The sequence below is a fragment of the Amblyomma maculatum genome, chromosome 4, assembly GCF_055883805.1.
Source record: "Amblyomma maculatum isolate TAMU_Amacu chromosome 4, ASM5588380v1, whole genome shotgun sequence".
Classification (NCBI taxonomy): Eukaryota; Metazoa; Arthropoda; class Arachnida; order Ixodida; family Ixodidae; genus Amblyomma; species Amblyomma maculatum.
In genome coordinates, this window is record NC_139347.1 from 206,060,323 (window position 1) to 206,080,541 (window position 20,219).

The window sequence follows — 20,219 nt, forward strand, 5'->3', positions numbered from 1 at the left end:
TGAGAGGGCGACCCATAGAAATGCACGTAAACACAACTTACCGCAACGTTTTGCTCGGTTCAGCAGCGTAGAACCCTTTTCATATTTTGGTGAACGTCTTATACGACGTCCCGACGTCATGTTGCATGACATACTGCATTCTCTTGCAAGTAATGCAAGTCTGACGTCTTGCGGTGCAGTTCACAGCACGATAAACTGACCGCGCACAGTTGCAGACGACCATGCACCACTCGCTGTTGCTAGCAGACGCTCCGGAGCTGGAGGCGGCGCGGTGGGTATTGCCAGCTACGCTGCCGTCTGCTGCAATATGCGCGAATCTCGTTCGATTCATATTGTCGTATGGCGTTTGACACCTGTTTTTTAAATGTAATTCTGTCTAGCACGTATCACTGGAGCGACAGTATTATCAAGCTTATTTACCCTATGCGGCAGCAAGCAAAACTGCGCGATTCGCTACACCCAGCTTGCCTTTTGGCGGTGTCTGGATTCATAACACAGGTTATTCGGGGAGTTTTAAAAGTAGACTGCCTCCGTAATGACGCACCATACTTTATTACACACTTCTTCAAAGCGCTGGTTAACGTTTAACGACCGGCCACCACTTCTGATGCTCTGCGAAATGAGAAAAATGTTCCGGTAAGTTGTGTTTACATGTATTTCTACAGTTCGCCCTCCCAACTCGCACCCCAATATGTTTCGCGGTGTTTTAAAAATACTTCGCCTCGGTAATGAGATTTGATTTGACGATCTGTTCTAGGATGTTCACGGTTACTCTGCACCGAATACGGACATCATAGCTGTCTCGCAAAATTAAAAAAACTACTTAGAAATATTTCGGTTCCATGTATGCCTATGGGCGCCAACCCTATTTTTCACCCCCAGTCGACTGCGACGCTGCGAGCGCCCCCTTTGTTTGTAAACATGGTGTTGGTCTATAGAGCCACGGCCGGTCTCGAGGGAGAGCGCGCTTCTCTTCGAAAGAGCGCGTGCTCTCCCTCGAGACCGGCCGTGATAGAGCTAGAAGCGCGCGGCCAGACTCGACCAACTATGGTGAAAGAGAGCCCGGCCGCTGCTCAGCACGTAGCCTAAGCTATCCTAAGCGTAGTCATGCAGCTGTTGCTTTCGCAGCTCAACTAGGTTTAACCGAAGCTAAACCACTGCCATTTTTTCGTGATGTTCTGGCATCCTGCGTATTTAATGGCTGTTATCTTCACCTGTGATCTTTCCGTATGGATACCTAAATGCCTTAGCTGCTACTCGGCACATCTAATGTCAATATTGTCTTCTTAAATATGCAAACGGAGCTGTAGCCCACGCACGGTACGAGATTTTCAACTACATCACGGTTTTTTCTACGCTGCATGCAAAGATTTCTATAGAGGGAGGGGGGTATATCGAACAGCGATTTTTTTTTCCTGGGGAATAATAATAAATTTTATCCGTCACTCATATGCACCATGTTTCAGTTCATTTCTTTGAGCTCTGACTACACGTGGTTTCGACCACTAACGTGTACTTTCGCGTTCGTTACTCGGCCGACCATCCCCGCACTGGTGGGCCGGACGAGTTTCTCTCCGTTGGGGCGAAAGGCCGGGCGAAGCTATTTCCTATACTTCTTTAGGCAACCGCACGGCGGTTCCTGCTGCGGGTCTTTTCAATAGCCCCGCAAATAGACTACGCGCCTCGGTCGAGCCCGCATAGCTAATAAAGCACGCCGGAGGCGCCTCTGCCGTCAGAGCGTCCGCGCTTTCTCCTGAAAAGAAGCGGGCTTTCGGTCGAGCCGCCGACGGGGAGATTGTCCCCGCGTTTACATACGCTGCACTGCCGACTTCCCCGTCCGTGTCACGGGAGGCGCGAGAAGAGAGGACAGAGGAAGTGCGTCACCCTCTTCGCGCACTACTAACACCGTCGGAGCAGGCACCGGGAGAGCAAACTGTTCATCGCCCTCGCTTCCTCGGCGCCAAAGAAAGAGAGAAGCGAGGGAGCTTGCCGATCGGAGTGCACCGCAGTAAGGCCTCCTTTCTTCTACCGTTCCTGCGTGTGTGTGCTCATGCGAGCGCTCACCACGCTAAAATGTCCAGGAACGCAGATACACGGTTTGTCGAGAACGACGAGCGAAGCTGCAGACAATGGCCTGGACAGGTAGACTCCTCCCCGAAATAGCGCCCGTATACGCGCGCCTGCGTGTGCGGCCGTGTGCGTGCGTGTGGGCCAGCCAGCCACCGTCGTAGACGGGCGCGCGAGTGGCGAGACGCTGCGACCTTTGCAGATGACCCTGAGTGAAGAAGCGTCCGTGGCGGCGTCGAGCGCTTGTCCAGAGAGCGAACAGAACCATCCCCGTCATGTTTCGTCGGCACTATGGAGCCGGCTTCTTCTTTTGAGCTGCGGCCACTGCGGCGACGAATGAAGCAGGGCGAGGTTTGCTATAGTTTTTCTTTCTTGCTGTTGTTCTTTCATTACGCTCTGCTGGCGCCCCCTCTCGTCATCCGCATTCCGTGCTGTGATCTCGCCTCATCGCTATTTCGGTCGTTGCAGTGGGGTACCCGCACCGCAGCTGCTCACAGTATCACAGTATGTTTCAATAAATCCATCTATCTCACAGTATAGATTAATATCTGTTTATATCTTATAGACTGATTACTTTAATTGTTCCAGTTTCGTCGTCCCACGTAGTTATTACCCGTGCACTGGGCTATTCGTTGCAGCATCGCCAGGCGCGTCGAGGGCCCCGCAAGAGCGTAAACGTCTTTCTGCTCCTCTTTCGCCGCTCTTACGCTTCCCTATAGGTCGTCTCTCGACCTGGACGTACGCTAGTTTTCCTTTACGGTTAGCCCATACGGTGCTTATACCTTCAGGAAAATCACCAACAGCTGGCCGCTCTTCCTCCTTCCAGATTTTACTCTAAGCCCCGTTTTTCTCTACCTTTCGCAGACGTTTAATCATTCCGTCCCCCTCGATGCTTTTCTCCCTTGGAACTTCTTTGTAAACTTCTTTGTATCACGTTGGTTGGTTGGTTCATAGGAAGGGAAAGGCGCAGTATCTGTCACACTTGCTCTGTGGACACCTGAACCGCGCCGTAAGGGAAGGGATGAAGGTGGAAGTGAAAGTGGATAGAGAGAAAGGGGAGCCGTAGTGGAGGGCTGCGGAGTAATTTCGACCACCTGGGGATCTTTAACGTGCGCTGACACGCTGACTGCTCATTGGAGGGTCAAATTCTAAAGTTAAAGCTCAGCTACTTTGGTCATCTGATGAGAAGAGAGGAGTCGCTGGAGAAAGATTTGATGTTGGGAAAGGTTGAGGGTCGCCGGAGAAGGGGTAGGCAGCGAACGCGATGGTTAGATGGCATCCTTGAGGCACTGCAGATGAAGTTATGTGATGTTAGGAAGATAGTGAGAGACCGGAAAGCGTGGCGTGACATGGTCCATAGGGTCACGAAGAGTCGGACACGACTGAACGACTGAACTGAACTGACACGTTAAAGATCTCCAGGTGGTCGAAATTACTCCGTTGCCGTGCACATTTTCACAAATGCGATGCCAAGCTATCTACGTGAACAATTCTTTTACCGCAGGCGCCCTCTGTGCGTCGTTCTGGACGTTAGGAACAAACAGCTTCCTTCGATGGTCGCGCCCAGAGAATGCCGGTGGGAAAGTGTGCCGGCCAACGTGAGAACACGGGCGTCAATGGACTCGCCTTCCTGTAAATACGCATGCATTCAATTACGACGGCGGCCAACATGCGCTGCAAGGCGGAACAAGGAGTCGTTAGCAGGAGAGGGGCAGAAGCGAAAGGGGCGGACGCTGTGCGCTCTTTGTTTCGCGGACGCGTCGAGAACAGCTCGATTGGTGTGTGCTTGCGTGCGCGCGCGCGCACAAGGGCTAGCTCCACGACGATGCGAAGATGGTGGGGAGTAGTCAGCAGTATTGTACGCTACGCAGCTTTGATTCGGTGTCGACGTGATCATGCCTTGAGGAAGTACTGTGCGCTGTAGTGCAGTTATGGGGCCCGCCGTGCCTCTTATTTGCTGCTCTGCATACGAACGATTACTGCTTCTATTAATGCGTCCAGGTGGGGACTCCGTTGGCTGTTTCGGATGCACACTAATGGGCGACAAAGTGCGACGGGTACCGTGGTGCGTTATAATGGTAGAGTGCGACGAAGCGAGGCGAATGAAGTGCCTCGAGGGCGGTACGATTTTGTGCACGGTGTTGGCGGCGTTGTTTGTCGATTGCGTTACACATTTGTACTGCCTGGTGTAAATATGCACGTTGGTAGGAGCGTTAACGATCCTGCGAAATGGTTTACGCTACTACTGTGCGAAAAGAGAGGTTGCCATCGCTGGCATATTTGATGGCGACTCAGGGGGACACTCGTTTCTTAGCGGTGCGCGGGTCTTTCACTCTTTCGTAAAATAGGAAGCGTAGGGGAGAGAATAAAAAAGTTGCTTTTTCGCAGACTCGGGAATTCTTTCTCCTGGTGACGGCTTCAAATGTGTGTTGTGTGAACGCACGTAGTTAAATTTATCCCGAGGCTCTGTAGCATCTCATCGAAAGAGTAGTTTTGTGCTAGTTCTTGCTCTGACATCATGGTACAAAATGACCGTCCTTTGGCAAAATGCTTTTACAACGTTTACCAGAGCTGCTAGTCAGCACGGTCGTGTTGTCCGTTCTCTCGTATCTCCCTCGTGTCCACACTCGAGTCCTAATGATATGTCATGTTCTCCATATCACAAGAACATGATATACCAACATCACGAGATGTATAAAATTTGCACCATATCACGGCCGGTCATTTTCCTGGAAGTATAGAATAACAGCACAAAGGTGTAGTCACGCTAATTCATAATAATGATAAATAAAACTGGCCTGAACCACTTCTCATTCTTCTATAAAAGAACGCGCACGTGGCAGAAGTCTAGGCTCCCAAGCCTCTGCTTCCGGCATGCGCGCCGATCAATACAGGAAAGTCTTCAAAGGCAGCCAGAAAGATCGGCCGAATCATCTGATCTGGCAACAAAATGAAGCGTATCGAATGATGCGCTTCTCTGCTGCGAGTCGTGACGTAAACGGGGAGCGCCTTTCGGCTCTCCTCAGTCTCGCGGCGAGGGCTCGTTTTGTTCCGAAAATAAGCAGAGCTCAGTGTACATCCTATATGCGAAGATCTTTCTCCCCCCCCCCCCCCCTGGTCGTTTCCAGAGCAGCCTTTCACAACATCGACCGGCTCCCCTCTTTCCTCGGTGGACCTTCAGAAAGAGCATCTCACTTGCTCGAGCCCATCTGCATAGCCTTTGTTGTGGCGGCTGTTGCTGCTGTTATTGTTCTCGATTGCAGTATTCGTCTCTGGACCTTTGAACAATGCCTGCTGACCCGCTGAACTGGCTCTGCTGTTAATAATAGGCGGCGTAGAGACAGACCCGCATTAGCCTATTTCTCTTCCTGTTAAATGGGAGTCGACAGGAAGAAGCAACAACGCCAAATTAGGCTGACATGGCGCACAATAATCTTAGGTAAAAAAGAGTCACTCCTCAAGTGGTAACTCAAGACAATAACAACAACGGCAACAATGTTGAGGAGGCAGAAATGCGTACAACAAGTGAAGCAGGCAAATGCCGGCCGAACGCCTGTTTTTCCTCCGTCCCCTTTATGCTGTTGTGGAATATGTCGGCGAAATAGCGCTGCGAAGCTGGCAAGTCTTAACGCGCTATACTGTCCATGCCAGCGTTACATTCCAGCTCATCGTGAAGCGTTTATTAACATTGTGGCAATATTTCTGGCCATGTGGTTACGACTTAATGACAACAGCTCTCCACAAACGGGCAGCAGCAACGCTCAAAGTTTCGCATTTATCTACACTGAGACACGTGATCGGAGGCTGAAAGGCGAAATCGGAACTCGGCTGGCGGCCATCTTGCTCCCTATTACGCACTTAATTGGCTCTAAATAATTACCTATTTAACCCACATCAACGATTTTGTTGCATGCACACCTTTCCTTCGCTCTATCCGATGGTATGATTCCTTTTCTAACGTAGCAACCTGTTTTTCTACTGCTCCGACAAGGTCCCAGCCATGCGAAACCCGCCTACGTAGCCATACAATGCTTACGCATTGATAATTAAGTGGCTCGAACAGGACGATGTATAAATGACCACTTAAGAGAAAATGTTAGTACTATTAAAATGGGATATGGCTCTACGCTGACGAAGCGTGTTTCTGCGTGCAAGTGCATTCCGCACTTTACTCAATGCCAGGTTTTGAGTACAGTCATCAGCACAAGCGAGCGCTTTATGAAGTCTTCGCTATAGACAACAAAGTTGCGACGTGCGTAAGCACACCGTCGACGCTACTAACGAGAAAAGATAATGAATATATGGACACACATCAGAGCAATATGTAAAAACAGCATTCGCTGCTTTCTCTTTGCTTCAACAGAAGAGAAACACTTATCACCAACCAAACTATTTATTAGAACTCGACGTTTCGGGACCAACTCGGTCCCTTCCTCAGGGACGACTACAGTTCGAGGCCCGCAGTAGCAGACAGCGGCCTATGCTTTCCTTTCCCAACACGTGGCGAAGTCTAATTGTGTACGCGGAGGGTAGCGTCCCCGGATTCCTGTTCATTGCTGCAGCTGTCAGCCGGATGAACCACAACTCCACGTGGCGTTTTTTGAAAGGGTTGATCTCCACATCAAGTACGCTCACCTCCTAAAATGCGATTTTCTGGTCGGCGCGTTCGCAGTGCTCGGCGAGGGGGTTTCTTTCCGAGTTAATTTGCCGGACGTCATTTTTGTGCTGTAAAATCCGCCGACGGAGATTTTTCGTTTTGCCGATATACGCCTGGTTGTTTTTCTCTGGGGATACGGTCTTTTGGTAGTGGTAGAAAACAGCCGACTGTTGAGGCAGGTTTGTGCGACACACAGACGTGTTTGCGTAATATGCGTGCAAGCACCTCACTGGTGCCCGTCATGTATGGGAGTACAATGCGAGGGCGCTTCGTCGTCTCCGTGCTGACGGACCCTCTTGTCCTGCTAGCTCGACGGCAGGAAGCACGTTGAATAAAGGCGCGTGTGTAGGCATTCTTTTTCAGATCGGCGAAAACGGTGGCCTCTTCCGCTTTTCTCTCCGCCTCGGAAGAGCAAAGGTACTCAGCTCTCCTCAGAAGAGAGGAGACGACGGAGGCCTTGTGCGCAGCGGGGTGGCTTGAATTGAAATTTAAGTAGCGGCCGGTATGAGTGGGATTCCTGTACACACTGACGTTTTGGTCTCCCCCTTGGCATTCCAGCTGAGTTGCTTCAAAACCTCAACCATGACGACGCTGTTAACATTCTGTATACATTATGTCAGCAAATTTGGACAACCATCCAGTGGCCACAAGATTGGAGGAGGTCAGTTTACATCCCCATTCCGAAGAAAGGCAGCGCCAAAGATTGTTCCAACTACCGCACGATCGCGCTTATTTCGCATGCTAGCAAGGTGATGTTGAAAATCCTCCAAGGTAGGCTGCAGCAGTATGTGGATCGGGAGCTTCCGGACGTGCAAGCTGGGTTTCGCAAGGGTAGAGGAACTAGAGACCAGATTGCCAACCTTCGCTGGATCATGGAAAAAGCGAGAGTTCCAGAAACCCATCTACTTCTGCTTTATTGATTATGCGAAAGAAAGCGTTTGAGTGCGTAGGTCACAGCAGATTGTGGCAAGCTTTCCAAGAGATGGGAATTCCAATTCACCTCATCTGCCGCCTCAGGAACCTGTATGAAGGGCAAGAGGCCACAGTCAGAACTGGGCATGATCTTACTGATTCGTTTCCGATTGAGAAAGGAGTGAGACAAGGCTGCATACTGTCGCCCTGCCTATTTTAACCTATATGCTGAGTGCATCATGAGGAAGGCCGGTCTGGACGAGTCTTCAGCTGGAGTGAAGATTGCTGGGAAACGTATCAACAACCTTAGGTATGCGGATGATACCACTTTAATGGCAGACAGTGAAGTGGAACTCAAGAGACTTCTGATGCGCGTACAAGAAGAGAATGAGACGTTTGGGCTTAAACTGAACATTAAAAAGACAAAGATCATGGCGTCTTGCCCTATCAAGTCCTGGAGCATCAAGGGACAAGAAGTGGAAGCTGTGACCGATTTTCTCTTCTTGGGCTTCAAGATTACCCCGGAAGGAGACTGCAGCCATGAAATTATGAGACGCCTGCTTCTGGGAAACAGAGGCATGGCTAGCCTTGACCGCCTAGTAAAGAGCAGGGACATTACACTGCCAACCAAGATCCGTATAACTCGTGCTATGGTATTTCCAGTTGGGATGTATCGATGTGAGAGTTGGACTGTGAAAAAGGCTGACCGCCGAAGAATTGACGCGGTTGAATTGTAGTGCTGGCGGAGACTCTTGAGAGTTCCTTGGACAGCCAGAATATCTAATCAGTCGATGTTGTCGACCATAAACCCTGACTGCTCATTGGAGGGTCAAATTCTAAAGTTAAAGCTCAGCTACTTTGGTCATCTGATGAGAAGAGAGGAGTCGCTGAAAACATTTGATGTTGGGAAGGGTTGAGTGTCACCAGAGAAGGGGTAGGCAGCGAACCTGATGGTTAGATGGCATCCTCGAGGCGCTGCAGATGAAGTTATGTGATGTTAGGAAGATAGTGAGAGACCGGAAAGCGTGGCGTGATATGGTCCATAGGGTCACGAAGAGTCGGACAGGACTGAACGACTGAACTGAACTGAACTTGTCTTGAAATTAGGACGGCAAGGAATAGTAACTGATTACCCTTTTCCCGTTCCAAAGTGAACTGGATAGAGGGCTCAACCGCGTCCAGGTGCGCAAGGAAGTTTTCAGCTTCTGATTTTTTTATGATGCAAAAGCAATCGTCGACGTTCCGAATAAAAACGTTTGGCTTCTCTTTTGAGGTTGATTTTGTTTTTATGGGTTCCTATTCTTCGTTCTTTTGCTTTGCTTTCTTTGTTCTGATTTTCCTTTCTTCTTGGTGTTATTTTGTTTCTTTCCCGTTTTTTTTTTTAAAGTCTTCTCGTTTCTTCTTCTCCCGAATGAGGAGCAAGAAGATGCAGTAAGGCCATCAGTTGCTTGTCAGCGCCATGTTTGTGTGTACGTGTCTTCTGTTCTTTGCCCGTTTATTCAGAGCTGTTGTATTTAGGTTTATAAGCAGCTTCGAGGCATTCACGAGAACAAGTAGCGCTATAAATAAGAGCTACAAACTGTTGTTGGTTGATTTTCGTTTCTCCCCGCCCTTTATCTTCTCCTGCCTCCGGCTTTACTCGAAGACTCGCATGACAGTGCTGCTGACTGCTGGAAAGCGTAACAAAGGTTAAGAGCTATGTGCAGACAACGCAATCATTGCACATGATCTTCTTGCGTGGATCATATACGATGTAGTTTAGAATCATATACGGTGGCGCCTTTTTATCTAAAATTAATTATTTTTCAGTGTGCAGCTGAAATGCCACTGAAATCGTGTTGCTCCACATGATCCAGGGTTGAAAAATAATGAATGATGCATGTTGGGTATACAAGAAGGATAACTTTCTCTACTCTGATCCTGAAATCAAATCCCACTCGTCAAGGGGAAATATCTCGCGCACCCGCTGTTTCAAGAGCGCCAGACACTTCGATCCTCATGACCTATAGTAAAATTATAATTGTCAAGTGGCCTAAGGTTACAAAGAACGTACGACGTCTACACATTTTTTCCCAATGGATGTATCTTATTCACCAATCAACCTGAAACGTCCAAAAGCGTATAGGGTTGATATCGAGAGCCATGTCTCGAAGATGTATGGAGGGCTGCGCTACGTCCTCCTCTGTCGTCATTTAGCTGGTCCATATATCTACCTGCATTTGCTTTCCAAAATATTGTACTGAGAGCGACAGGTAAGCCTGGTCCGTGCATCAGCATTACATCGGTACGGAATAACTTTGCAGGAAAAAAACTACATAAGAGCAGCTGTCACTGACAGTTTATGAATATCTCAGCAACAAAATTTTGCGTTGTAATGTTTGTAAGGCTGAAATTACAGCGAAGCTCTTCTACGCAGAGGCAGTTAGAAGTGTTTTGCCTTGCAGAATGAAAAAAAAAAAAAAGAAAACAAGAAAGAAACGCAAGGAATCACGTATAACGCAGTTTTGGTGAGCTGCTAGCGCAGGTGGTAAGCTGGAAGCTGCGATGAGAGTAGCGAGGAAGAAGAATCGGCACGGTCTCATGCATATACGTACTGCCTTTACTAGAACAGCGCCTCGCGCATTTAAGACGCCGGTCCTTCGTTGCATGCAGTGGCATTTGTGCCACATTCGTAACAGATCTTTAAATCGTAAGCAACGCTTTCATCTTGAGGGTTCCGAATTGACAAACAACACGGCATGCCAGTTTTGAACATACAATCTACAAATGCTTTTGTCTCTTTTGAAGCGGGCTGCCTGAGTTGTATTTTGTTTTATCTTGGCTATATTCTTTGTCGTCAGCAAACGATCAATCAACGCGCCATTTCGCTGAACTAGTCACGAGGCGACTATGCCCAACCGGAGCTCAGATGGACGTGCTATACAGTTGGGATGAACTGCATCTCGTTCGACCATATGCTTGACAGCCAGGTTTGGTCAGCTCTATATACTGAAAGGTCTAACATGGGAAAACGAAATCCCGCAGCGCTCTCCAGTGCAGGAGACGAGGAAGGAATAAACCTCAGCGGTCGCAAACGCGAGATAGAAGACACCAGTGTTGCATTTTCCTCTCTTGGAATAAACCCACGAGAGCCCTGTCAAAGCCAGGGGTCGGTATATTCCTTATCGGCATCCTGAGCGCATTACACTACGGGAGGTGTATAAAGCCGTGAAGAATACTGCTTAGACGCTGTCCACCACGATGCTATTTTCGAGCACGGTTTCGTTTAATATATATATATATATATATATATATATATATATATATATATATATATATATATATATATATATATATATATATATATATATATATATATATATATATATATATACAGAGAGTGAGAAATACAGCCGCCGCCTTTAAAATATTGACCCTAACGTATCGAGGGTAGAAGCTTAAACTGCAGTATGAAACAAACTGGAAATTCAGCCAAAATATTAAAATAAATTCACAAAATGGCATTCGTACTAACTTCTTTTGCGCGCATTAACGTGCGCACTGCGTACCACATTCAGATGGCGGCCGCTAATGGTAGAACTGCACTGAAAATAAAATATTTGAGGCTAATTCATGTTAAGTCAACAATATCACAGACAGCTTATAGCTCTGAAGATGTGACTATAAGAGGAAGGGGGGGTTAAGGGAAGGCAAATGATAGGTCTGCAATAGCAAGGTTTGGATGCGCTAGCAAGCGTTTTGCAAACGGCTGGTTGGCTATTTCTCAATCCATCGCAAACACCTCTTGTTGGACACTGCAAACACCCTCTATTATTCCCTCCTAACTGCTGCCTTCGCGCTTTGTTCACACTGCATCCTTCACTGTGGTTGTCATTAAACCTGCACGTGCGATCGTCACCGATTAGATGTATTATGTTCTATTCGGTAGAGGATATATATTACCTTCGTATCACGTGTTGTCGCCTCTCTATCACACAAAAAAGGTACAATCACCTCCATTCGTGGCTGTGAGGTTCTGCATTCGCTTCCCACAAGTATTTCCTGTATACGAAACTGCTCCGACCAAGTGTCCTTTTTTTCGTGGATTTTTTTTCCTGCTTCTTTGATACATGAGGACCACAGAAACATCACTGAAATTCCTCACTGGTGCGTTAAAATTCCCGTTGAACAAGCGGAAAGACTAAATTCCAGCACAACATGAAACCACAGCGCAAATGCATCTTTTGTTTGAGAAAGAAGCCGACCTAGGCTGATATAAATGATATGCGACGGCACTGGAGTGGTTGCAGGCTTGTCTTATGATAAGGTGAAGCAAAACGTGCAACGTTTTGCAAGTAGGTAAGTATGCTGAAGAAGCTAAGATAACGCAAAATCACTCAGTCTCTTTTACATGTTTTTGGGGGATTCTGCTTCAATTTAGCCCCGAGCGAGGTAGAGTTGGTCGTGCAGCTTTAGCCGTATAAGCAACAGAAGCTGGTATTGAGGTCTGAAAAGGAGAATTATGTAGGCCGTCGACCACCACAATGTATAAAGTCATAAACGTGCCAACTTTCATTGCTGTAAGTAGATTGCAGTGCCTATAAATATCCCAACGATGCGAAGGCCTCAGACAGAGCCATCGCTTTTCAGTAATGTGCATGTCTCGATAGACAATAACTGACAGAACAATAGAAGAGAAAATTGCGGTGAAGTTCCTGTTAAAGTAATTTGCACATTTTGAAGGTCGCATACACTCTAAGCCGTTGCACTTATACTAGAATAAGCCCCACATCGAATATAACATTGGTCTAAATTAGAAACAAGGGACCGATATAGGACCGAGAGCTATACGAACATTTCTCTATAGTGCATTAAAAATGTCAACACTTGGAAAGCGGCTGTATATCTGCATCGCGGATGAAATTCTGATCTAAATGCCGCGCCCTACATGGAAGACTTTGCTGACTCACCAGAGATGTCATGATCCTCAACGATCGATCGCAACTGAAATTGCATCCAGTGGATCACGAAGTAGAATGCGGGGACCATTTATGGAGAGTCATTTCATTCGGATCACCTTGTATATATAGGGTTGCTCCTATACCCCCCCAGCCATCCATTTCCTCGTCACGTCACCTTGCTCGAGGCGGCTCCGAAAGGAGCTCTGCACACATGCTCTTCACGCAGCTTAACATCAACGCACGAGCGAGTTGTTAAGGGGTTATTTGATTACGGCGCTAAAAGGATGCATCAGCTCGTTGGCACCGAATGTCTCACCGCAGCGGTGTGCAGAATCAAGAGATAACCCCGATAACAACTTCGGTAGAGCTTTTCTACTTCACTTCTGTAAACGCGGTCTTAAGGGTTCAATTGCATAGAAGAGTTCAAAGTTTATGAATACTTAAACTGGACAATTTTATGGGCAAAAATCGTCAAAACCAGGAACCTTTCTTCCATTTACTTAGGTTCACGAGAAGCACGTGGTGACTTAGAATTCTTCCCTTGAAATAGTGCCACGATGTCTTCCTTTGCCTGTCTCTCATTGTATTCTTCCTTAATTGGTATCAAAGAGCGCTAAAATTCATCTATTTCCATGACGTTAAGATATCTTCTTAACTATAGGAGACGGGAAAAATAAAACTGGCCTTGAGCCGCCAATTCAAACAAAGCCTCAACCAGCGCAATGCTATATTATGGAACTTTATATATTTGCGTGTCGAACGCTTAGCCGTCACCTAATTATTTCGTCTTACCATCTCCGCCCCATTACCTCGGAGGCATCATTAATTTGCCGATCCCTTCTCGGCGAAAGACCGCAGCTACTCCAGGCGCGCTGAAGGAAAGAAACCGAAAACATTTCATGAGGTCCGGACGATAATCACGGCTGCTTACGGCTCGGTAGCAAATTTCTCCTCGCGGCTGACCTCACTTGCATAGGGTTATCGGCCTGTGGAACATGCGCCGATGAAGACTCGTTTCTCCTACGGACACTTTTAATCCATCACGCCTGTTGGGATGTCCATAGCAAGGCATGCCCTTCAGCTCCGTTAGCCCAAGAAATGAAGGGTCAAAGGTCAACCGGTATAACTATCCAACTTTCCTTGTCGCCCGCTCCAACCAACCGCTGTCACGGTGTGCGCAATCGTGGGTCGCACAGTTCAGTAATCCTGGTCTCCCATCTCTTCCTTTGGATTGTGCTGCCCTCCAGGACTCACCTGAGCCATGGCGGTGCGACACAGGGAGGTCCTGGGAGTCACGTCCAGTTCGGTGAGGACTTGTGCCGGTGGTCGGCGACGCGCCAGCCTCTTATGGCGACGAGCTCGGCGGAGGCGGAGCCCTTCCCCGCCGGCGTCTTCGAACGCACGCCTCACCTACGTGCCCCCCTCCCTCTTCCTTTCACGTCTTGGCGGTCGGCAAGGGTTTGCTCTTGAACCGAAGGGTCGCGTAGAACGATGACCTCCGGCCGCTGGATTGAGGTCGGTCAAGAAAGAGGGACGTATTCACACACGCGGGCACACTGAGCGCCGTCGCTGTCGCTGTCAGAGCGCGAATCGCTTCGTTTCTCTCCCCGTGCCTCCGCCGTTGCCTCCAAGAGAGTGAGCGCGCGCAAGCATCTTCCGCTTCCCGCGTCCGCCGCCAATTATCACCCGCGCGATACCGCAGCGGCTGCTCTGCCTGGATTGAGCATTGCGGAGAGGAAGAAGGGGTGCGAGCGCGTTGCGAAGTGATGTGCATCATCGCACGGACGTGTTCATCCCCCCCCCCCCTCCCTCCCTCCTCCTCTCGGTGAAAGTCGCGCCCTTCGGAAGCATCGAGAGTGAAGTGCAAGGCCTGAGGAGGCTCGCTTTCGTAATTTTAGTCGTGCTGCATGGAGCAGGAAGAGCGTGCGAATGATGCATATGCCGTGGTTGGCTGGTTGTGCGCGCTTCTATGCACACCTGATTCACAGCAAGGAGAAGCGTGGGAAAACAAGTCTGTTTTTAACAACCTCCGCTAGTTGGAAGCTTCACAAAGTTTTTGTTGAGCGAGCGTTGTTTGGTAAACATGTTTTCAGCTGAGCACGGTCCAATAAAGCCTGCTGGGTGTCAAGCTTGTTAGGCAAGGCGGAAACGTAAGGTTGTTTGCAAAACTTTCACGCCGCACTTAACGTTATGTGCGTGCAATAAAGGCTGAGGGAAAGAGAAAAAACTTTTTTTCAAAAAGATAGGAAAAAGAAGAGCGAAAAGAAAAAGGGCGGGGGTGCAGTGAGTGGAGTCTTCATTTCAATACCCCAGTGGCCTGGACTGCCGCTCTTGCCTGAGTTACTAGCCAACGCTGGGCCGCTAGGTCAGAGCATAGCAGAGTGGCCTACCACTGCGCTTACGAATGGTGTGTGTTTATGTCTGCAAGTTTGGGGCCCCTGCACCCCCATGTGATGTAGTAGGCGGTGGGCTGGCCGTTGCACCAAGGGCATATGTCTGTGTAGTGTTCTGGGTGAATGATACTATATTGATGTAGGTTGGGGAGAGTGTTGGTTTGGAGCTGTCTTCATTCCCGCGTTTACTGTGCATTTAGCCCCTTGTGCGGAGGGGGGTAAATCCGACGTTGTTCGCGTAAATACTCAAGTCGCGCGCCATAAGTCACGGGGACAGAAATGCTAGTTGTGAGATCGGGGATGGTGGCCGCTCGGTTTGTGAGACCTCGAGCTAGCCTGTCCGCGACCTCATTACCTTCCAACCCGGAGCGCCCCGGGTCTCAAGTGATCTGATGATAAAGGCTGAGGTAGGCCTACTGAGTATTTATGCAAGTTACAGCGCTAACCAAATGAAAATTTCCAGGAAAGTTAAATGCAGATGTCGCTGTACAAATAATTATAGTAGTGGCAACAGTCGATATATAGCGCGCAGGTGTCAAGAAATACTTCCCCGTGACATCTTTGGAGGAGGTTGTGGGTTCGACCCGACTATACGCTGGATCTAATCAGCGGCCGTGCCCTCGGAACCGTCGCGATAACTACCGACGCGACACCATCTACGTCTGCAACGCCAACTGTTTTTGTGGCCCATACTTCTGACCCTGGCTTATTCTGCGATACAGATGAGGTGGATGTCGGGGACTGGATTTCGCTTTATGAGCGTGTTAGCCAGCACAACAGGTGGGACTTCACGCTTATACCCCAGTCTACTGTGATAATGTCCTAGTCGCGGTGCCCGTCGGATACAGACATGCTCTCGATGTATGTCACGGTCACCGCGGCTGAGACATTAGCCTGCCATTTGTCACCAGTCAACTCTTCGCGCCATAATACTGCTGGGTACTTTCCATTCTACGTTCTATCCGGAAGAGACCCCTTACTGCCCTTTGACAGATTGCTTCCCGCGGCCGGCCCCGTCACTACTAATGCCCATGATACCATCGGCCCTCGTCACAACCTCTCCGCCTCCCAAGAAGTTCAAAAACGCCGCTATGACGCTTACCATTCTGATGTTCACTATCTTCCCGGATGTCTCTTGCTCCCACTCTGCCGTGTAGGGTTGCGCGAAACATTTCTGTCGCGTTTCACAAGTCCTTATCGTGTATTACGCCCAGTGACCGACATAACCTATGAGATTGCGTCGCTCCACCCAGTGTCTCCGTCCGCTACAGCCCCTTCCGAAATAGTGCATATGGCCCGCCTTATGCCATATTATTCTCACTCCACATCGCACGCCTAACACGCACTGGCCAGTTGCCTTTGTCAAGGGGGACAGTGTTACCGGGGAACACGTCACCACTCTCGAAGACCACGGCGCTGACAGTGTGGACGCTGGACCGTCATTGAAGTCTCGATATCATGCTAAACACTTGAAGAATAACGAATTATCATGACCATGCTTGTCAGGCCTGGTATTGTCCTTTTGAGAGTAGCTGAAGGTTGATGACATTTTCAGAGAACGGTTTTGGGTAGGCATGGAACTGCATCGCAAGTGGAAGTAATGTTTGAGCCGTTTACAACTATACATCCTGTGCATGCTTGCTGGTGGCACCATATACATGGAATAACAGAGCAGATATATAACAGGGTTAGTAGAACTAAGCGGGAACAAGCTTCGCGTGACCCCGCCATTGTATACCTATCCCGCACACAAATCAGTGCTGAGTGCGCACGAGAATAGGTGCCTGGAAGTTGTGCTTCGCGTTGTCTGCAAACTGCAGTAGTTTCCTAAGTGTGATCCACCCTTTACATCTTGCAACCAAATGTGAACTGATCAATGGAAACGTACAGAGCTTTGAAGTGATGAAAGAATGAATGTAACTGTATTGTTGAGCGGTGGCGTAGCGGTAGAACATCCGCCTCGCATGCAAGAGGACCGGGGTTCAAATCCCGGTGCCGCGCAATTCTCCACCGGATGACAAAAAAAAAAAAAAAAAAAAAATCCGCGTGTCGATGGAATTGCATATATAGGTTTGGGGTGCGACCTGATGCCGGTGAACACCTCCGGCAACGCACTCCCTCACCAGAACAGGAGTTGGCCACCCTGGTGCAGTAATTGGCCACAACCTCCTATGATAAGCTCCATAAAACCCCGGCCCTCAGTCACCAGCGGCTGCGGAACAACTGACCACGGCGGCGGTCAGACCTGTGACGCAGCAGGGGGTGCTAAGAAAGCCTGGCTCCGCTGGACAGGCCGCCATTGGAAACTGACCCTGGCAACGTTTAATGCTAGAACCCTAGCTAGTGAAGCTAGTTTAGCAGTGCTGTTAGAGGAACTAGAGGGCATGAAATGGGATGTCATAGGGCTTAGTGAGGTTAGGAGGCCGAATGAGGCATATACTGTACTGAAGGATGGGCATGTACTGTGTTATCGAGGTTTACCAGAGAGGCGACAACTAGGAGTAGGTTTCCTTGTCAATAAGTATATAGCGGGTAATATAGATGAATTCTATAGTATTAATGAGAGGGTTGCAGGCATCGTAATTAGGCTTAATAAGCGGTATAAACTGAAGGTTGTACAGGCCTATGCACCTACATGTAGTTATGATGACCAGGCAGTTGAAAGCTTCTATGAAGATGTAGAATCGGCAATGCGAAAAGTAAAGACGCAGTATACTGTACTAATGGGCGACTTCAATGCCAAGGTAGGGAAAAAAACAGGCAGGAGGCAAGGCAGTAGGTGACTATGGCATTGGTTCTAGGAATAGCAGGGGGGAGTTACTAGTTGAGTTTGCAGAGCGCAATAACTTACGAATCATGAATACCTTCTTCAGCAAACGGAAGAACCGAAAATGGACATGGAAAAGTCCTAACGGAGAGACTAAAAATGAAATCGACTTCATAATGTGTTCAACCCCCGCCATTGTGCAGGATGTAGAGGTAATCGGGAAAGTTCGATGTAGTGACCACAGGATGGTGAGGTCCCGAATTAGCCTAAATCTGAAGAAGGAACGCAATAGATTAGTAAGAAAGAAACCCATCCACGAATTAGCGGTGAGGGGGAGGGCAGAAGAGTTCAGGATCTCGCTACAGAATAGGTATTCAATTCTAACTGAGGATGGAGACATTACCCTAGAGGCAAGGAACAATAATTTCAGAGATATCATTACTGAGTGCGCGGTAGAAGTAGGCGGTAGGATAGTTAGAGAGGATACCGGTAAGCTGTCTAAGGAGACGAAAGATTTGATTAAGAAACGGCAGAGTATGAAAGCTTCCAATCCAACAGACCAGATCGAATTGGCCGAGATATCAAAGCTAATCAATAAGCGCAAGGTGGCCGATATAAGGAAGTATAACATGGAGAAAATTGAGCATGCTGTAAAGAACGGGGGAAGCCTTAAAGCGGTAAAGAAGAAATTGGGCATAGGCAAAAACCAGATGTATGCGATAAGGGACAAGGCGGGCAACGTCATCACTAATATGGACAAGATAGTCAAAGTAGCCGAGGAGTTCTATACAGATCTCTACAGTAGCCAAAGTAGTCAGGACCGTAATGAGATTGGCGGTAGGGAAAAACAGTCAGACGTTCCACCAGTGACGAAGGACGAGGTCAAGAAAGCACTAGAAACTATGAAAAGGGGGAAATCAGCTGGAGAGGATCAGATAACTACAGATTTGCTGAAGGACGGGGGGGATATCGTGCTAGAAAAACTGGCCACCCTGTATACGCAGTGCCTGGTGTCATCGACGGTACCGGAAGCATGTAAGAATGCAAACATTATCCTCATTCACAAGAAAGGGGACTCTAAGGACCTTAAAAATTACAGACCAATCATCTTACTGTCTGTTACGTATAAGGTATTTACTAAGGTAATCACTAATAGAATCAGGACAACCTTAGACTGCAATCAAGCAAAGGATCAAGCAGGGTTTCGGAAACGGTACTCTACTATCGATCATATCCATGCCATCAATCAGGTGATAGAAAAATGCGCGGAATATAACCAGCCCTTATACATAGCATTCATTGATTACGAAAAAGCATTTGACTCAGTTGAAACCTCGGCGGTGATGCACGCATTGCGAAATCAGGGGGTAGACGAGCCGTACGTGAAAGTGCTGGAAGATATATATAGTGGCTGCACAGCAACCATAGTTCTGCATAAAGAAAGTAACAAAATTCCCATAAAGAAAGGTGTTAGGCAAGGAGACACAATCTCCCCAGTACTATTCACAGCTTGTTTAGAGGAAGTATTCAGAGACTTGGAATGGGAGCAGTTAGGGATAAGGCTAGATGGAGAATACCTCAGTAATCTGCGATTTGCTGATGACATTGCCTTGCTAAGCAACTCGGGAGATGAACTGCAAATAATGATTGATGACCTAGACAGGAAAAGTAGAAAGGTAGGCTTGAAAATCAATATGCAGAAGACTAAGGTAATGTTCAACAGCCTCGGGAAGGAACAGGAGTTTACATTAGGTAGCGAAATACTGGAAGTAGTAGGCGAATATATCTACTTAGGACAGGTAGTAACCGCAGATCCGGACCATGAAAAGGAAATAACAAGAAGAATAAGATTGGGATGGAGCGCATTTGGCAAGCACTCGCAGATTATGACTAGCAGCTTACCGGTATTGCTCAAGAGGAAAGTATACAACAGTTGCATCTTGCCTGCACTCACCTATGGGGCTGAAACGTGGAGGCTAACCAAGAGAGTTCTACTTAAGTTGAGGACAACCCAGAGGGCTATGGAACGAAAAATGGTAGGGGTAACATTAAGAGATAGAAAGCGTGCAGAGTGGGTCAGAGAAATAACTCAAGTTAACGACATTCTAGTGGAAATTAAGAAGAAGAAATGGACATGGGCAGGACATGTAGAGCGAAGAGAGGATAACCGATGGTCGCTGAGGGTAACAAACTGGATTCCAAGGGAAGGAAAGCGTAGCAGGGGGCGACAGAAAGTTAGGTGGGCGGATGAGATTAAGAAGTTCGCAGGGGTCAAGTGGATGCAGCTAGCACAGAACCGGGTTAAGTGGAGAGATATGGGAGAGGCCTTCGCCCTGCAGTGGGTATAATCAGGCTGATGATGATGATGATGATGATGATGATGATGATGATGATGATGATGTTGAGTAAGGAATTTCAGTACAGTCCTCAAGAACCCGTCGAGGTCACATGACACGAAGAACGTCCTCTTACTGACACGCAAT

General features: G+C 48.2%; 1 protein-coding gene across 1 annotated transcript in view; it reads right to left on the bottom strand.

The window, feature by feature from the left end:
- Positions 1-14,226, bottom strand: part of LOC146194071 (uncharacterized) — a 44,187-nt gene extending 29,961 nt beyond the window's left edge. Inside the window, exon 1 of the mRNA XM_084602968.1 lies at positions 13,831-14,226. Within this exon, the coding sequence (XP_084459094.1) occupies positions 13,831-13,839 (9 nt within the window). The 5' untranslated portion in view covers positions 13,840-14,226. The remainder of the gene's footprint in view (positions 1-13,830) is intronic.
- Positions 14,227-20,219: the final 5,993 nt, after the last annotated feature.